Source organism: Hyla sarda, chromosome 6 (genome assembly GCF_029499605.1).
Source record: "Hyla sarda isolate aHylSar1 chromosome 6, aHylSar1.hap1, whole genome shotgun sequence".
Classification (NCBI taxonomy): domain Eukaryota; kingdom Metazoa; phylum Chordata; class Amphibia; order Anura; family Hylidae; genus Hyla; species Hyla sarda.
In genome coordinates, this window is record NC_079194.1 from 36,551,200 (window position 1) to 36,570,711 (window position 19,512).

A 19,512-nucleotide genomic window follows, 5' to 3' on the forward strand; every position below is an offset into this window, starting at 1 on the left:
GCCGGCCCTACCTTGTGCACAGGGCTGCCGTCAGAGGGGTACAGCCAATATCCCAGTAAGGGGCCCAGGCTCCAAGGGGACCCAGGTATGGTACACAGGTTTTAAAAGGCTCAGAGTTTTTATTTAGGGGCAGGAGGGGCATTAGGATTAGTTAGGGAATATAATATGACTTTAGTTTAGCAAATATGGTTTGCTGACAGGTACTCTTTAATTACACCCTGTGCAAACTCATCACCCCCTCGTTACCACCCCCTGTGCCATTTCTTTCCCCCCTTTATCCCACCTGTGCCAATTCACCCACCCCCCGTGCCATTTTTATTTTCCCTTTATGCCCCTGTGCCGAATTACCCCTCCTTACCCCTTGTGCCACATCACTTCTCTTCTTCCCTCCTCCCCCTGGGGTTCTTCTTACCTGGTGCAGGGGCTCTCAGGGGGTTTGATGTTCTCCTGACTTCCTCTGTGCTGCCTTCACTAAGAGGCAGTAAGCAGCGACCACTGTCAGTGGTGACGAGTGACGCTCCTGTGGTGCCTTGGGGGGCGGGGGGTGTATGGCAGTTGGGGTGTTGCTGTGAGGTATATCACGGTTATAATTAACTCTTGTCAGTCGTGACGCCAGGGTGAGGGTTAAATGCTGTAAGGCTTGGCCTATCGCCACCCTTCTCAAGAGCGATAGGTAGATGCAGAATAAAGTATTGTCCACAGCCAGAGCTTTGCTGAAAACTTGCGTAAACTTTACTGTAGATTTTCTGTAACATGCGAACATAAGCAACAGTCTTGGTAACAGAGTCTATGAACAGCTCAGCTTAGATTGACAGTTGGTTGGGACTTGAGTAAGTTCCTCAGCTTGTAGGGATTTAGTATGCGCAGATCCGCTGGATTTAGGGTTATGTTTAGGTCCAGGGTCCTTGACGATATTTGTGGGGAAAATTTAGAAGAACTCACTAACTGATTCAGCCGAGGTCGCAAGGCTTTGGCCTAGTAATTGTCGTTGAAAGTTGCGGAGGTCCTACCTCATTCAGTGACAGCAACCCAAGAGAGAGAATAATGGCCGCAGCTCCCTTATATGGGCAGGGGCTGGCCGTTTTAGGATTTGTCCACACCATCTGTCAATCAGCTTGACAAGGCATTGTGGGTATCACATGTCCCATGAACCTCCAAAGGTCCTTTTTACCTACCATAGAGACTAAACATCGTCACGTTGTTACGCCGAGCGCTCCAGGTCCCTGCTCCTCCCCGGAGCGCTCACGGCGTCTCTCTCCCTGCAGCGCCCCGGTCAGACCCGCTGACCGGGAGCGCTGCACTGACATTGCCGGCGGGGATGCGATTCGCACAGTGGGACGCGCCCGCTCGCGAATCGCATCCCAAGTCACTTACCCGTCCCGGTCCCCGGCTGTCATGTGCTGGCGCGCGCGGCTCCGCTCTCTAGGGCGCGCGCGCGCCAGCTCTCTGAGTCTTAAAGGGCCAGTGCACCAATGATTGGTGCCTGGCACAATTAGCTTAATTGGCTTCCACCTGCTCCCTGGCTATATCACATCACTTCCCCTGCACTCCCTTGCCGGATCTTGTTGCCTTGTGCCAGTGAAAGCGTTTAGTGTTGTCCAAAGCCTGTGTTACCTGAACTCCTGCTATCCATCTTGACTACGAACCTTGCCGCCTGCCCCGACCTTCTGCTACGTCTGACCTTGCCTCTGCCTAGTCCTTCTGTCCCACGCCTTCTCAGCAGTCAGCGAGGTTGAGCCGTTGCTAGTGGATACGACCTGTTTGCTACTGCCGCAGCAAGACCATCCCGCTTTGCGGCGGGCTCTGGTGAACACCAGCACGGTCCACGCCAATCCCTCGCTGACACAGTGGATCCACAACCTGTAAGCCGAATCGTGACAGTAGATCCGGCCATGGATCCCGCTGAGGTGCCGCTGCCGAGCCTCGCTGACCTTACCACGGTGGTCGCTCAGCAATCGCAGCAAATTGCCCAACAAGGACAGCAGCTGTCGCAGTTGACCGCCACGTTACAGCAACTTCTGCCTCTGCTACAGCAGCAACCATCTCCTCCGCCAGCTCCTGCACCTCCTCCGCAGCGAGTGGCCGCTCCTAGCCTCCGCTTGTCCCTGCCGGACAAATTTGATGGGGACTCTAGACTCTGCCGTGGATTTCTGTCTCAGTGTTCCCTGCATATGGAGATGTTGTCGGACTTGTTTCCTACAGAACGGTCTAAGGTGGCGTTCGTAGTGAGCCTTCTTTCAGGAAAGGCCTTGTCTTGGGCCACACCGCTCTGGGACCGCAATGATCCTGCCACAGCCACAGTCCAGTCCTTCTTCGCTGAGGTCCGTAGTGTCTTCGAGGAGCCAGCCCGAGCTTCTTCTGCCGAGACTGCCCTGCTGAACCTGGTCCAGGGTAATTCTTCAGTGGGCGAGTACGCCATCCAATTTCGTACTCTTGCTTCCGAATTATCATGGAATAACGAGGCTCTCTGCGCGACCTTTAAAAAAGGCCTATCCAGTAGCATCAAGGATGTGCTGGCCGCACGAGAGATTCCTGCCAACCTGCAAGAACTTATCCATTTGGCCACCCGCATTGACATGCGTTTTTCTGAGAGACATCAGGAGCTCCGCCAGGAAAAAGACTTAGATCTCTGGGCACCTCTCCCACAGTATCCTTTGCAATCTACGCCTGGGCCTCCCGCCGAGGAGGCCATGCAAGTGGATCGGTCTCGCCTGACCCAGGAAGAGAGGAATCGCCGTAGGGAAGAAAATCTTTGTCTGTACTGTGCCAGTACCGAGCATTTCTTGGTGGATTGCCCTATTTGTCCCCCACGTCTGGGAAACGCACGCACGCACCCAGCTCACGTGGGTGTGGCGTCTCTTGGTTCAAAGTCTGCTTCTCCACGTCTCACGGTGCCCGTGCGGATTTCTCCTTCAGCCAACTCCTTCCTCTCAGCCGTGGCCTGCTTGGACTCTGGTGCCTCTGGGAATTTCATTTTGGATTCTTTGGTGAATAAATTCTGCATCCCAGTGACCCGTCTCGTCAAGCCGCTCTACATTTCTGCGGTCAACGGAGTTAGATTGGATTGCACCGTGCGTTACCGCACAAAACCCCTCTTAATGTGCATTGGACCCCACCACGAAGGGATTGAATTTTTCGTCCTTCCCAACTGCACCTCTGAGGTCCTCCTCGGTCTGCCATGGCTCCAGCTTCATTCTCCCACCCTTGACTGGACCACCGGGGAGATCAAGAACTGGGACTCTGCTTGCCATAAGAAATGCCTCTCCCCCCCTCCCAGTCCCGTCAGGCAAGTCTCAGTGCCTCACTTCCCCTGCACTCCCTTGCCGGATCTTGTTGCCTTGTGCCAGTGAAAGCGTTTAGTGTTGTCCAAAGCCTGTGTTACCTGAACTCCTGCTATCCATCTTGACGACGAACCTTGCCGCTTGCCCCGACCTTCTGCTACGTCTGACCTTGCCTCTGCCTAGTCCTTCTGTCACACGCCTTCTCAGCAGTCAGCGAGGTTGAGCCGTTGCTAGTGGATACGACCTGTTTGCTACTGCCGCAGCAAGACCATCCCGCTTTGCGGCGGGCTCTGGTGAACACCAGCACGGCCAATCCCTCGCTGACACAGTGGATCCACAACCTGTAAGCCGAATCGTGACACACGTGACCCGCAGGTCCTACGACGCTAGCGCAAGGTAAGTACACTTTTTATATACATTTATTTACATTTACCTGAATAATATATTAACTATTTAAGGAGTGACTAGGGAAGGATTAGATCTTAGGACCCCACGGTTCCTAGGAACTCTGACTTTGGGGACCCCTACCAAGGTACGGTATGTAATACGGTACCGGGACACCACACTCCTAACATCACACACACACACACACACACATATATATATATATATATATATATATATATATACACACAAATCCAGTGGGTAGGCAGCACAACCACAACAATAGTAACATATATATATCAACATTTTTGTGTATGTACGTTCCAGCACAACCAAATGGTTGGAGATACTTATATCAAACTTGGTACACATTATTGCTAAATGTCAACTAAAAATATAGTAGTAGTTCTATAGTAGCTATATGAAGTTGGACGAGATAAGAGTATGGGATATGAGGTTGTAATATGAGGACCAGATATAAAATTGGGATATAATGACAGGATATAAGTACGGGATATGAGGTTGTAATACAAGGGCAGGAGATGAGGTTGTAATATGAGGACGGTATATAAAGGATGGGATAAGAGGTCGTAATATGATGTCAGGAATGTCATTGTTTTGTTTCCCCTCCCACAAGGTTTAGGTATGAATAGTTATGCAAATGGTCGCTGTTTTTTCATGCAACTTGCCTCCATTTGATAGCTAGCATGATTCCTAACAAAAGTTTAAATCACTTAATTTACCAAAAATGACTCCCTACCACTAAAAAGCAGCCCCAAAATCTGGGCCATTTGGTGTCTCTACAATCTGCTGTCCATTGCCTGTCGTCATGGGAAATCTGTCTCCAGCAACAGCTAACTCAGGACAAATAATTTTTCCAAACGTTTTCTGTTTTTCCCTCTATAGAGCAATGCAGACTCTTTTTTTTAAGGGGAGGGAGAGCCAAAGTTTTTATTGGTTCCATTTTGTGGTAGATGGGATTTTTGATCACTTTTTATTCCGTGGTTCTTTTTGGAATGCAAAATGACCTTAAATGACAATTTTGGCTCATGGCAGGGTATAGAATAAGTACAAACACAGCAGCCACAGAGGCCTTCAGAAAGCTTCCGAACAAGTTCCTGCTTATGGGTAAAATCGCTTTGTTATATTGGACCAGTGCTTCCCTACCAGTGTGCCTCCAGCTGTTGCAAAACTACAACTCCCAGCGTGCCCGGACAGCCAAAGGCTGTCCGGGCATGCTGGGAGTTGTAGTTTTGCAACAGCTGGAGGCACATTGGTTGGGAAATACTGTACTAGAAAAATGTAAAACTATAAAACCCTTACTTACGTAAGCATTTGGGCAACTCAGACCAGGATCCACGTTTACAGAACACCGTCTTAGAGCCTTCCATCAGGTGGAAGCTGTGGCATTTATATTCCACAGAGGAGCCATCCTCATAGCTGCCCAATGGAGCTTCAACAAGTTGGCCTTTGCTTATTTCCGGTGGGGGTTGGCAATGTTCATTGTTGACTGGACAGAAATATGACCAAGAAAAAGAGATTAGTATATTACTTACAATACTAATAAATAGAATTTAAAATAATTTTTGCATACATATATATATATATATATATATATATATATATATATATTATTTTTTTCCCCTCTTAATCTGCAGGTTTATTTTAGATTTACAACAATCTCTCTGCTGGCTTTCTTTCGTGCAGTTCCCTTCTCCTTGTACCCTTGATAGTCCCTATCACTACTAATACATACTTTCTGGTGAGCCTTTGCTGGGCTTGTGTTTACTAACAGCAGCCAATCAGAACACACAGAGCTGCAATATAAGGGTATGTTCACACTACGGAATCTCCGTGTGGTATTTCCATCAGGAATTCTGCTCGAAGATTCCTCTGCACTAATCTAGCATTGGTGTGAATGAGCTTTCCACCTGACCCATTTAAAGGAGAACTGTAGCGAAATATTTTTCATTACTCCTGTGCCCGGGCTGCAAAAAAAAAAAACAAAAAAAACTTTAACTCACCTTCCTACGTTCACCCGTTGTGCTGATATCGTATCCCGGTCCTCTGGTTCTTGTCTTCTTCCTGGTTCCTAGGCTCGGTGACTCATACTGCGCTCAGTGTATCGCTGGCCGCATTGATGTCCCGCCTCAGCCGATGATAGGCTGAAGGCATTGTCATGTAAGGAGCCTGGCCCCGCCTTCTCCGTGCTGCTCGGGCTCCTTACATGACAGTGCGCTCAGCCTATTACCAGGCGAGGCGGGACATCGCTGCAGCCGGCGAAATGCTGAACTCAGTATGAGTCACCGAGCCCAGGAACCAGGAAGAAGACCAGCACCGGAGGACCAGGACGTCGATAGCGGCACAACGTGGGAACATAGGAAGGTGAGTTAAAGTTTTTTTTTTTTGTTTTTGCAGCCCGGGCACAGGAGTAATGAAAAATATTTCACCACATTTCTTTAAAGGGGTACTCCATAGGATAGGGGATAAAATGTCTGATCGTGGGGGCCCGCCGCAGGGACCTCCGAGATCTCCGTGCAGACACACGGCGTTCAGAACATTATGTTCAGAATGCTTTGTTTGGGAGCCATCAGGCCCCCTATGGAGGGGGCAGGGCGTGACATCACGAGGGGGCGTGACGTGACATCACGAACACGGCCTCCCAAACCCAGCAGAGATCATTGGGGTCCCCAGCGGCGGGACACCCGTAATCAAACATCTTCTCCCCTATCCTATGGATAGGGGATAAGATTCCTAGCAATGGAGTACCCCTTTAAGTTCAACCTAAAATCCTATTGTGTTGATCCAGAGTAAGCAAAACCCCTCATGAGGCTGTTGCCAATTACCCCATACTAGGGGAATAATTCCTTCCCAACTCCAAATATGGCATCAGAATAAATCCCCGGATCAACGTTCTGTCTTCATAAATGATGTGTAAAATTACCCTTCTATTTCCAGTATGTTTGCAGATGATTTATTGTCCTTGGCTTTCGGTATCAGTTATCAGTTGAGTAAAAAGATAACATCTGCCTGTGCCCCTATAAAGGACTACTCACCAAGGCATTTTGGAGGTTCCGGCCATTTACCCTTTTTGCATATGATTTCCTTTGGTCCCTGTATTTCGTATCCATCAGCACATACATACTGAACTGCATTACCGCTGTAATAAACCTCCAGACTCGGAATGGCGTTCCCATTTTCTATTTGTGGTGGTTTATCACATAATATTTTTTGTTTGAGTTCTGTTAAAAAAAGACAATATGAAAAAACAAATATCCCTCTTCACCCATCAAACATGTAGTCAATAAGTGAACTTATTGTAAAACAAAATAACATTTTTGACCTGTTGTGATAAGTGGGGGTCTGGATGCTGGGACCCCCACTCACCTTTGTCTCAGATATGCACAGCTTATCCTCTTTGGATAACTGAGAGTGCGGTGTACAAACTTATAGACCGGTGTTTTTCAACCAGTGAGCCTTCAGCTGTTGCACAACTACTTCCAGCATGCCCAGACATCCAAAGACCATGGCTTTATGGAAACCTGGTAATTGGTTCTGAAGCCACAAAATGTCTTTCAAAAATAGGAAAAAGTGAGGATTAAAGAAAAATAAGTAGATAACTAATATAGACAAAGCAAGTCCTTATATATAAAAGTAATAAAGATCTGCTGGGAGCTGTAATCACTGTCTATGTAGAGGACAGGAGCTTCTTCAGGGTCCTGTACAGTACACAGTGTCCTAAAAAAGTAACATGGAGCCGCCCTTACCTGGTGTCCAAAGGAGCAGCTAACCCTGGCACAGGTAAGGAGTATTACAGAACATGTAATACCTCCCTGTACTGTAGGGGGCGCTACCAGACAGCCAGTCAGTGCATACACTTCAGTACTACAGGGGTTTTACCAGGGAATGCCAATTCTGATTGGTCGGTTCTTCCATCCATTGACATGTTTCTCAGATCTGGACTGTCCGTAGCATTGTATGTTGAGTCTGGTTTCAAATTACAATGGTCCAGAAAAAATCATTGTATGTTGGGACCACTCTACATACAATATATTTATTTTTTGTAAATGGGTCCAAATAAATAAAAGGAAACCGTTATACCCAAAAACAAGACTTAGGGACCACGTGTGCCTCAGTACTGGATCATCTTGGCCACTGCATCGTATACAGATTCCATTGTGACTGCAGTCACATGTACTTGCTCTCCTCATGGCACAGCACTTGGCCATCTCCTTACTACTCACGTTCTCCGCCAGCAGTCTGGTATGGTTATGATGAAGGTCTGGGTTGGACTGAAATGTTAAGCTTCTATTTTTTGGACTGCATAATAAAAATAAGTTTGAAGCATCCAACTGAGTGCCAAGTTTATCTTTTAGAGAAGACTTGGTTCGGTTGGAAGGAACGGAGAGGTATAAACGGGTTTTCCTAAGGGTGCACATCGCTACGGTAGGTTAAAACCGCGGACATCAATAGTAAAAAATAATAAAATGGCTTTAATGACATACAGAAGATGTGCTCTCGAAACGCATCGTCTATATGTCATTAAAGCCGTTTTATTATTTTTCGATTGATGTCCGCTGTTTTAACCTACCGTAGCTTTATGCGTCTTTAGGAAAACCTGTTTTTACCTCTCCGTTCGAGCCTTCCAGCCGAACCAAGTCTTCTCTGCAAACTCTGTGCTTCTATGGAAATGGCTTTAATGACATATAGACGATGCATTTCGAGAGCTGCGCTCTCAAAACGCGCCGTCTATATGTCATTAAAGCCATTTTATTATTTTACTATTGATGTCCACGGTTTTAACCTACCGTAGCGGTGTGCGCCCTTAGGAAAAACCTGTTTGTACCTCTCCATTCGAGCCTTCCAGCCGAACCAAGTCTTCTCTGCAAACTCCGTGCATCTACGGAAACGGCTTTAACGATATATAGAAGAAGCGTTTCGAGAGCTGTGCACTCGAAACGCATTGTCTATATGTCATTAAAGCCGTTTTATTTTACTATTGATGTCCATGGTTTTAACCTACTGTAGCGGTGTGCGTCCTTAGGAAAACCTGTTTTTACCTCTCCGTTCGAGCCTTCCAACCGAACCAAGTCTTCTTTGCAAACTCCGTGCATCTACGGAAACGACTTTAATGACACATAGACGACGCGTTTTGAAAGCTGCGCTCTCAAAACACGTCGTCTATATGTCATTAAAGCCATTTTATTATTTTACTATTGATGTCCGCAGTTTTAACCTACCGTAGCGGTATGCGTCTTTAGGAAAACCTGTTTTTACCTCTCCGTTTGAGCCTTCCAACCGAACCAAGTCTTCTCTGCAAACTGTGCTTCTATGGAAATGGCTTTAATGACATATAGACGATGCATTTCGAGAGCTGCGCTCTCGAAACGCATCGTCTATATATCATTAAAGCCGTTTTATTATTTTACTATTGATGTCCGCAGTTTTAACCTACCGTAGCGGTATGCGTCTTTAGGAAAACCTGTTTTTACCTCTCCGTTCGAGCCTTCCAACCGAACCAAGTCTTCTCTATAAAACTCCGTGCATCTACGGAAACGGCTTTAATGACATATAGATGACGAGTTTCGAGAGCTGCGCTCTCGAAACGCGCCGTCTATATGTCATTCAAGCCGTTTTATTATTTTACTATTCTTGTCCGCAGTTTTAACCTGCCATAGCGGTATGCGTCCTTAGGCAAACCTGTCTTTACCTCTCCGTTCGAGCCTTCCAACAGAACCATGTCTTCTCTGCAAACTCCGTGCATCTACGGAAAGGCTTTAATGACATATAGACGACACGTTTTGAGAGCTGCACTCTCAAAACACGTCGTCTATATGTCATTAAAGCCGTTTTATTATTTTACTTTTGATGTCCGCAGTTTTAACCTACCATAGCGGTGTGCGCCCTAAGGAAAACCTGTTTTTACCTCTCCATTCAAGCCTTCCAGCCGAACCAAGTCTTCTCTGCAAACTCCGTGCATCTACGGAAATGGGGTGTTGAGCTCTGAGCCCATCACGTCCAGGTACGTGGGCATTTTACAACGTGGAAACTGTTATTGTGTTGCCCTTAGTAATGGCACAAGGATAGCGCCACCACTGTCCGTTTTTTCTTTCCTGCAAGTTTATCTTTTACATTGATGTACGGATTGGGACTCCAACTTGAGCACCTGACTAATAATAAGGGAGTGCCGTATTGATTATCTACTGCATCTTATACCGATTTACAGATGACAATATTTTACTCACCTACACAACCAGGCGGTGTTGCCCATTCTCCATTCTCACAATGGATTTCCTCCGGGCCGATTAACATATAATTGTGATCGCAATCATAGCGTGCCGTGTCTCCCGATCGATGTAGGGCGGGGTCACTGAGCAGAATAGTGTGGGCAGGTCTGGGGGGCGGAGGGCACTTATTCTTTCTTTCTGTAATAATCAAGTGATATTTTTGTTATTGTCACCATCATCAACCACTTCTTTTTTTTGTGGGGGGATTCATAGGATTTTTCTTTGCATAATTGATGTTAAAGGGGTATTCCAGGAAAACATTTTTTTTTATATATATATCAACTGGCTCCAGAAAGTTAAACATATTTGTAAATTACTTCTATTAAAAAATCGTAATCCTTTCCGTACTTATGAGCTTCTGAAGTTAAGGTTGTTCTTTTCTGTCTAAGTGCTCCCTGATGACACGTGTCTCGGGAACAGCCCAGTTTAGAAGAGGTTTGCTATGGGGATTTGCTTCTAAACTGGGCGTTTCCCGAGACACGTGTCATCAGAGAGCACTTAGGGTGCGTTCACACGGAGTAATTCAAGAGGAATTTACTCGAGTAATTCCTCTTGAATTCTCCGCTCCAAATTAATGCACATCTCCTCTGCCCATTGACTTTAATGTTATTTCTGCTGTCCTGTTCACACTGCGGAAATTCTGCTAGCAGAATTCCGACGCTGAATTCCGTTCCGCTTGAAGAAAGAACATGTTCATTCCTCATTCCGCTAGCAGAAATCAATTTAAGTCAATGGTAAAAAAAAATTCTGCGTGGGCAATTTGCAAGCAATTTGCGCGGAATTTGCGCGGAAATGGCTGAAAACCCTTCACTTCTTTCTCCCCCATGTTCGCGCGCAATTCCGCGCAAATTGCACGCGAATTTCGCGCAAAATAATATATTTTTCCGCCCGTTAATTTTTCAGCGTGAATTACTCTTCATTTACTCTGTGTGAACGCACCTGTTACGCCGAGCGCTCCGGGTCCCCGCTCCTCCCCGGAGCGCTCGCAACATCCTCGCAATTGCAGCGCCCCGGTCAGACCTGCTGACCGGGTGCGCTGCGATACCTCTTCCAGCCGGGATGCGATTCGCGATGCGGGAGGCGCCCGCTCGCGATGCGCATCCCGGCTCCCGTATCTGACTCGCTCTCCGTCGGTCTTGTCCCGGCGCACGCGGCCCCGCTCCTTAGGGCGCGCGCGCGCCGGGTCTCTGCAATTTAAAGGGCCACTGCGCCACTGATTGGCGCAGTTGGCTTAATTAGTGTGTTCACCTGTGCACTCCCTATTTATACCTCACTTCCCCTGCACTCCCTCGCCGGATCTTGTTGCCATTGTGCCAGTGAAAGCGTTTCCTTGTGTGTTCCTAGCCTGTGTTCCAGACCTCCTGCCGTTGCCCCTGACTACGATCCTTGCTGCCTGCCCCGACCTTCTGCTATGTCCGACCTTGCTCTTGTCTACTCCCTTGTACCGCGCCTATCTTCAGCAGTCAGAGAGGTTGAGCCGTTGCTGGTGGATACGACCTGGTTGCTACCGCCGCTGCAAGACCATCCCGCTTTGCGGCGGGCTCTGGTGAATACCAGTAGCAACTTAGAACCGGTCCACCAGCACGGTCCACGCCAATCCCTCTCTGGCACAGAGGATCCACCTCCTGCCAGCCGAGCGTGACAGTAGATCCGGCCATGGATCCCGCTGAAGTCCCACTGCCAGTTGTCGCCGACCTCACCACGGTGGTTGCCCAGCAGTCGCAACAGATAGCGCAACAAGGCCACCAGCTGTCTCAACTGACCGTGATGCTACAGCAGCTACTACCACAGCTTCAGCAATCATCTCCTCCGCCAGCTCCTGCACCTCCTCCGCAGCGAGTGGCCGCTTCCGGCCTACGATTATCCTTGCCGGATAAATTTGATGGGGACTCTAAGTTTTGCCGTGGCTTTCTTTCGCAATGTTACCTGCACTTGGAGATGATGTCGGACCAGTTTCCTACTGAAAGGTCTAAGGTGGCTTTCGTAGTCAGCCTTCTGTCTGGGAAAGCTCTGTCATGGGCCACACCGCTCTGGGACCGCAATGACCCCGTCACTGCCTCTGTACACTCCTTCTTCACGGAGATTCGAAGTGTCTTTGAGGAACCTGCCCGAGCCTCTTCTGCTGAGACTGCCCTGCTGAACCTGGTCCAGGGTAATTCTTCTGTTGGCGAGTACGCCATCCAATTCCGTACTCTTGCCTCCGAATTATCCTGGAATAATGAGGCCCTCTGTGCGACCTTTAAAAAAGGCCTATCCAGCAACATTAAAGATGTTCTGGCCGCACGAGAAATTCCTGCTAACCTGCATGAACTTATTCATCTGGCCACCCGCATTGACATGCGTTTTTCCGAAAGGCGTCAGGAGCTCCGCCAGGATATGGACTTTGTTCGCACGAGGCGTTTTTTCTCCCCGGCTCCTCTCTCCTCTGGTCCTCTGCAATCCGTTCCTGTGCCACCCGCCGTGGAGGCTATGCAAGTTGACCGGTCTCGCTTGACACCTCAAGAGAGGACACAACGCCGCATGGAGAATCTGTGCCTGTACTGTGCCGATACCGAACACTTCCTGAAGGATTGTCCTATCCGTCCTCCCCGCCTGGAAAGACGTACGCTGACTCCGCACAAAGGTGAGACAGTTCTTGATGTCAACTCTGCTTCTCCACGCCTTACTGTGCCTGTGCGGATATCTTCCTCTACCTTCTCCTTCTCTACTATGGCCTTCTTGGATTCCGGATCTGCAGGAAATTTTATTTTGGCCTCTCTCATCAACAGGTTCAACATCCCGGTGACCAGTCTCGCCAGACCCCTCTACATCAATTGTGTTAACAATGAAGGATTGGACTGTACCGTACGTTACCGCACGGAACCTCTCCTAATGTGCATCGGACCTCATCATGAAAAAATTGAGTTTTTGGTCCTCTCCAACTGCACTTCCGAAATTCTTCTTGGATTACCGTGGCTTCAACGCCATTCCCCAACCCTTGATTGGTCCACAGGAGAAATCAAGAGCTGGGGTACTTCTTGTTTCAAGGACTGTCTTAAACCGGTTCCCAGTACTCCCTGCCGTGACCCTGTGGTTCCCCCTGTAACCGGTCTTCCTAAGGCTTATATGGACTATGCTGACGTGTTTTGCAATAAGCAAGCTGAGACTTTACCTCCTCACAGGCCTTATGACTGTCCTATTGACCTCCTCCCGGGTACTACTCCACCCCGGGGCAGAATTTATCCTCTGTCTGCTCCAGAGACTCTTGCTATGTCTGAATACATCCAGGAAAATTTTAAAAAGGGGTTTATCCGCAAATCCTCCTCTCCTGCCGGAGCTGGATTTTTTTTTTGTGTCCAAAAAAGATGGCTCCCTACGTCCTTGCATTGATTACCGCGGACTTAATAAAATCACGGTAAAGAACCGCTACCCCCTACCTCTTATCTCAGAACTCTTTGATCGCCTTCAAGGTGCCCACATCTTTACCAAACTGGACTTAAGAGGTGCTTATAATCTCATCCGCATCAGGGAGGGGGACGAATGGAAGACTGCATTTAACACCAGAGATGGACACTTTGAGTATCTGGTCATGCCCTTTGGCCTGTGCAACGCCCCTGCCGTCTTCCAAGACTTTGTTAATGAAATTTTTCGTGATCTATTATATTCCTGTGTTATGTTTTATCTGGACGATATTCTGATTTTTTCTGCCAACTTAGAAGAACACCGCCAGCATGTCCGCATGGTTCTTCAGAGACTTCGAGACAATCAACTTTATGCCAAAATGGAGAAATGTCTGTTTGAATGTCAATCTCTTCCTTTCCTAGGATACTTGGTCTCTGGCCAGGGATTACAAATGGACCCAGATAAACTCTCTGCCGTCTTAGATTGGCCACGCCCCTCCGGACTCCGTGCTATCCAACGTTTTTTGGGGTTCGCCAATTATTACAGACAATTTATTCCACACTTTTCCACTATTGTGGCTCCTATCGTGGCTTTAACCAAGAAAAATGCCAATCCCAAGTCCTGGTCTCCCCAAGCGGAAGACGCATTTAAACGTCTCAAGTCTGCCTTTTCTTCTGCTCCCGTGCTCTCCAGACCTGACCCATCTAAACCCTTCCTATTGGAGGTAGATGCCTCCTCAGTGGGAGCTGGAGCTGTCCTTCTACAAAAAAATTCTTCCGGGCATGCTGTTACTTGTGGTTTTTTTTCTAGGACCTTCTCTCCGGCGGAGAGAAACTACTCCATCGGGGATCGAGAATTACTGGCCATTAAATTGGCGCTTGAGGAATGGAGGCATCTGCTGGAGGGATCAAAATTTCCAGTTATCATATACACCGATCACAAGAATCTCTCCTATCTCCAGTCTGCCCAACGGCTGAACCCTCGCCAGGCCAGGTGGTCGTTGTTCTTTGCCCGTTTTAACTTTGAAATTCACTTTCGCCCTGCCGACAAGAACATTAGGGCCGATGCCCTCTCTCGTTCCTCGGATGCCTCGGAAGTAGAGGTCTCTCCGCAACACATCATTCCTCCTGACTGTCTGATCTCGGGATTCTCAAATGGGGACACTCCTCCCACCTCGCAGGCCATGCGGGCATCAAAAAATCCTTGCAACTCATCTCTCGTTTCTATTGGTGGCCGACTCTGGAGACGGATGTTGTTGATTTTGTGCGGGCCTGTACTGTCTGTGCCCGGGATAAGACTCCTCGCCAGAAGCCTGCTGGTCTCCTTCATCCTCTGCCTGTCCCCGAACAGCCTTGGTCACTGATTGGTATGGACTTTATTACAGACTTACCCCCATCCCGTGGCAACACTGTTGTTTGGGTGGTCGTTGATCGATTTTCCAAGATGGCACATTTTATTCCTCTTCCTGGTCTTCCTTCAGCGCCTCAGTTGGCAAAACAATTTTTTGTACACATTTTTCGTCTTCACGGTTTGCCCACGCAGATCGTCTCGGATAGAGGCGTCCAATTCGTGTCTAAATTCTGGAGGGCCCTCTGTAAACAGCTCAAGATTAAATTAAACTTCTCTTCTTCTTATCATCCCCAATCCAATGGGCAAGTAGAAAGAATTAACCAGGTCCTGGGTGACTATTTACGGCATTTTGTTTCCTCCCGCCAGGATGACTGGGCAGATCTTCTACCATGGGCCGAATTCTCATACAACTTCAGAGTCTCAGAATCTTCTGCTAAGTCCCCCATTTTTCGTGGTGTACGGCTGTCACCCTCTTCTACCCCTCCCTACTCCCTTGCCCTCTGGTTTGCCCGCTGTGGATGAAGTGACTCGTGATCTTTCCACCATATGGAAAGAGACCCAAAATTCTCTTTTACAGGCTTCATCCCGCATGAAAAGGTTTGCCGATAAGAAAAGAAGAGCTCCCCCCATTTTTTCTCCCGGAGACAAGGTATGGCTCTCCGCTAAATATGTCCGCTTTCGTGTCCCCAGTTACAAACTGGGACCACGCTATCTTGGTCCTTTCAAAGTCTTGTGCCAGATTAATCCTGTCTCTTACAAACTCCTTCTTCCTCCTTCTCTTCGTATTCCCAATGCCTTCCATGTCTCTCTCCTTAAACCACTCATCATTAACCGCTTCTCTCCCAAACTTGTTTCTCCCACTCCTGTTTCCGGTTCTTCTGACGTCTTCTCCGTGAAGGAGATTCTGGCCTCCAAGACGGTCAGAGGAAAAAAAATTTTCTTGGTGGATTGGGAAGGCTGTGGTCCAGAAGAGAGATCCTGGGAACCTGAGGACAACATCCTAGACAAAAGTCTTGTCCTCAGGTTCTCAGGCTCCAAGAAGAGGGGGAGACCCAAGGGGGGGGGTACTGTTACGCCGAGCGCTCCGGGTCCCCGCTCCTCCCCGGAGCGCTCGCAACATCCTCGCAATTGCAGCGCCCCGGTCAGACCTGCTGACCGGGTGCGCTGCGATATCTCTCCCAGCCGGGATGCGATTCGCGATGCGGGAGGCGCCCGCTCGCGATGCGCATCCCGGCTCCCGTACCTGACTCGCTCTCCGTCGGTCTTGTCCCGGCGCACGCGGCCCCCGCTCCTTAGGGCGCGCGCGCGCCAGGTCTCTGCAATTTAAAGGGCCACTGCGCGGGCTCTGGTGAATACCAGTAGCAACTTAGAACCGGTCCACCAGCACGGTCCACGCCAATCCCTCTCTGGCACAGAGGATCCACCTTCTGCCAGCCGAGCGTGACAGCACCCATAGACAGAAAAGAACAACCTTAACTTCAGAAGCTCATAAGTACTGAAAGGATTAAGATTTTTTAATAGAAGTCATTTACAAATCTGTTTAACTTTCTGGAGCCAGTTGATATATATATATAAAAAAAATGTTTTCCTGGAATACCCCTTTAACTTGTTTGCTTATGAACAGTTTGCTGTATATTTCTACTTTATTGTGGTTCGCATATTGGCCCTACAAGGCCTTTGTGTTCCTCACTTTGCCTTGTCTCAATTATTCTTACATTGTTCTTGTCTTTTTTTTTCTTTTTAAAAAAAACTACAGATCACTTTGCCAAAAATACAGCCCCGTATACGAGAAAAATTTGAACTTTCTAGAAAACTCATTTTGTCAAAAAATATAAGATAGACACATGGGTATTGTTTTAATCAGATTGACCCACAGTATAAAGAAAATATGTCAGTTTCCCCATAAAGGGGGAGATTTATCAAAACCTGTGCAGAGGAAGAGTGGTGCAGTTGCCCATAGCAACCAATCAGATTCCTTCTTTCATTTTCCACAGGCCTCTTAAGAGGCCTGTGGAAAATGAAAGAAGCAATCTGATTGGTTGCTATGGGCAACTGCACCACTCTTCCTCTGCACAGGTTTTGATAAATCTCCCCCAAAGTGCTTAAAGGAAACCCTCTAAAGTTGAAAAATATGGCCTAATGTTAGCGGCCTCATAGCCCATTACAACACTCTGCTAATGATATAACATTGTACTGGTAAAATGCGTACACACCGCTGTATATATGTGTCCGCCTGTATTCGCGTCCCTAATATATAGGACAAATTACCTTCACAAATAGGTGGCCGAGGGTCCCATCCAAAGGAATAGCACTGGATTAATTCTGAGCCTTTAATGGAGTATTTTTCCTTACAGTAGAATTGTACCACGTCTCTTTCTTTATATACTGGTCTTACTGGGTAGAATCCACCGTTTTCCACAACGTTCAGCCTGGCGCAGGACATTTCTGAATGAAGAGACCATTCGTAAGGGAAATAGAATATACTGATTTCTTGGCATAGAATAAGGAAGAACAGGTTCGTCAACAAAACCTTTAGCCCCTTAAGGACCAAGCCCATTTTCACCTTAAAGGGGTACTCCACTGCTCAGCGTTTGGAACAAATTGTTCCGAACGCTGGAGCAGGGTCCGGGAGCTTGTGATGTCATAGCGTCGCCCTCTCATGACATCACACCCCGCCCCCTCAATGCAAGTCTATGGGAGGGGGCGTGACACCTGTCACGCCCCCTCCCATAGACTTGCATTGAGGGGGGCGGGGCGTGACATCATGAGGGGTGCGGTGCTATGACGCCACGAGCTCCCGACGCCGGCTCAAGCGTTCGGAACAGTTTGTTCCAAATGCTAAGCAGCGGAGTACCCCTTTAAAGCAATACCACTAATGGGAAGCCTGGCTGGGGAACTATGCCCTGACCAAAAGGCTGCCATAAGTATGGCCATTGTAGGGCATGAAACAAAACTGAGAAGAACCAATGGATAGTTGACAACAATAAAAACAAAGAGATGCTGATTAGGTTGATTTATGTAGCCAGATGTTCCTGCCCCCGTTTGTACGTTGGGAAAACCATTAGGGAATAACGTAAACGAGTCCTCGAGCACCTGGGTGATATTAGGAACAAGAGAAATACATTGGTGGCCGATCACATGAATCAGTACCATGGGGGCAACTTGAGCAAATAGAAGGGCAAACAGCTACACAATCCACAGCTCTCACACCTGTGCACAGACGGGGCGGCAGCGTTCCAGGAAAGTTCAAACGAAGAAAGGAAGATATCCAGCAATCTGAGTGGATGCAAACAGGAACTCTTTATTGGATCACATCAGGTACAAACAGTCTTAAAATCTCCGACGCATTTCGAATCTCACTGGATTCTTAGTCATGGCATGAACAGCATGTGCAATAAAATCCATATATATACATAATTAAAAGGTCACATGATCCGTGATGTCAAGATAGTTGGAATCAGGATGTACATAAAACATGGAGTGGATACAGGTAAGGAGCAGAATACAGTAATCAATACAGATACAGATAACAGAGAAAACCCATCATATTTATAATGCAAATAGTATAAATAGTTAGAAAATACAGGCAATAAAAAAAAAAAGAAAAAAAAAGAAAAGAAAGGGTTTTATGTATACAGAAACCAAACTGCACCTTAAATAAAAAGAAAAAAAGAAGCTAAATGGACATATTACCCATTGATAGGTCAGAATGAGGTCATGTCTGAGATTCAAACCTGCCGGTTGTCTTGTACCTAAAACAAAAATCCAATAAGACTCACAGATAAGCAGTTTGCGTCTCAGATCGCCAGGGCCAGATTAAGGCTGCCTGGAAGACAGAGCACTTCATTATGTTTGCCCCCCCCCCCCCCCCGACAGTTCCTCCACATTAGGTGCAGTACAGTTCCCCACATTAGATGCAGTACAGTCCCCCACATTAGGTGCAGTATAATTCCCCCACATTAGGTGCAGTATAGTTCCCCCACATTAGGTGCAGTACAGTTCTCCCACATTAGGTGCAGTATAGTTCCCCCACATTAGGTGCAGTATAATTCCCCCACATTAGGTGCAGTATAATTCCCCCACATTAGGTGCAGTATAGTTCCCCCACATTAGGTGCAGTATAGTTCCCCCACATTAGGTGCAGTATAATTCCCCCACATTAGGTGCAGTATAGTTCCCCCACATTAGGTGCAGTACAGTTCTCCCACATTAGGTGCAGTATAGTTCCCCCACATTAGGTGCAGTATAGTTTCCCCACATTAGGTGCAGTATAGTTCCCCACATTAGGTGCAGAATAGCTCCCCACATTAGGTGCAGTATAGTTCCCCCACATTAGGTGCAGTACAGTTCTCCCACATTAGGTGCAGTACAGTCCCCCACATTAGGTGCAGTATAATTCCCCCACATTAGGTGCAGTACAGTTCTCCCACATTAGGTGCAGTACAGTCCCCCACATTAGGTGAAGTACAATTCCCCCACATTAGGTGCAGTACAGTTCCCCACATTAGATGCAGTACAGTCCCCCACATTAGGTGCAGTATAATTCCCCCACATTAGGTGCAGTATAGTTCCCCCACATTAGGTGCAGTACAGTTCTCCCACATTAGGTGCAGTATAGTTCCCCCACATTAGGTGCAGTATAGTTCCCCCACATTAGGTGCAGTATAATTCCCCCACATTAGGTGCAGTATAGTTCCCCCTACATTAGGTGCAGTACAGTTCTCCCACATTAGGTGCAGTATAGTTCCCCCACATTAGGTGCAGTATAGTTTCCCCACATTAGGTGCAGTATAGTTCCCCACATTAGGTGCAGAATAGCTCCCCACATT

At 47.6% G+C, this 19,512-nt stretch overlaps 1 protein-coding gene across 2 annotated transcripts in view; it reads right to left on the reverse strand.

Annotated features, from left to right (window-relative positions):
• The window catches only part of F13B (coagulation factor XIII B chain), a 42,276-nt gene that overhangs the window by 6,376 nt on the left and 16,388 nt on the right, over positions 1-19,512 (reverse strand). For both annotated transcript variants that reach the window (XM_056528038.1, XM_056528039.1), the window contains exons 5-8: positions 16,952-17,128; positions 9,911-10,090; positions 6,722-6,907; positions 4,993-5,175 (exon numbers count right to left, since the gene is read on the reverse strand). In XM_056528038.1, the coding sequence (XP_056384013.1) occupies positions 4,993-5,175; positions 6,722-6,907; positions 9,911-10,090; positions 16,952-17,128 (726 nt within the window). The remainder of the gene's footprint in view (positions 1-4,992; positions 5,176-6,721; positions 6,908-9,910; positions 10,091-16,951; positions 17,129-19,512) is intronic.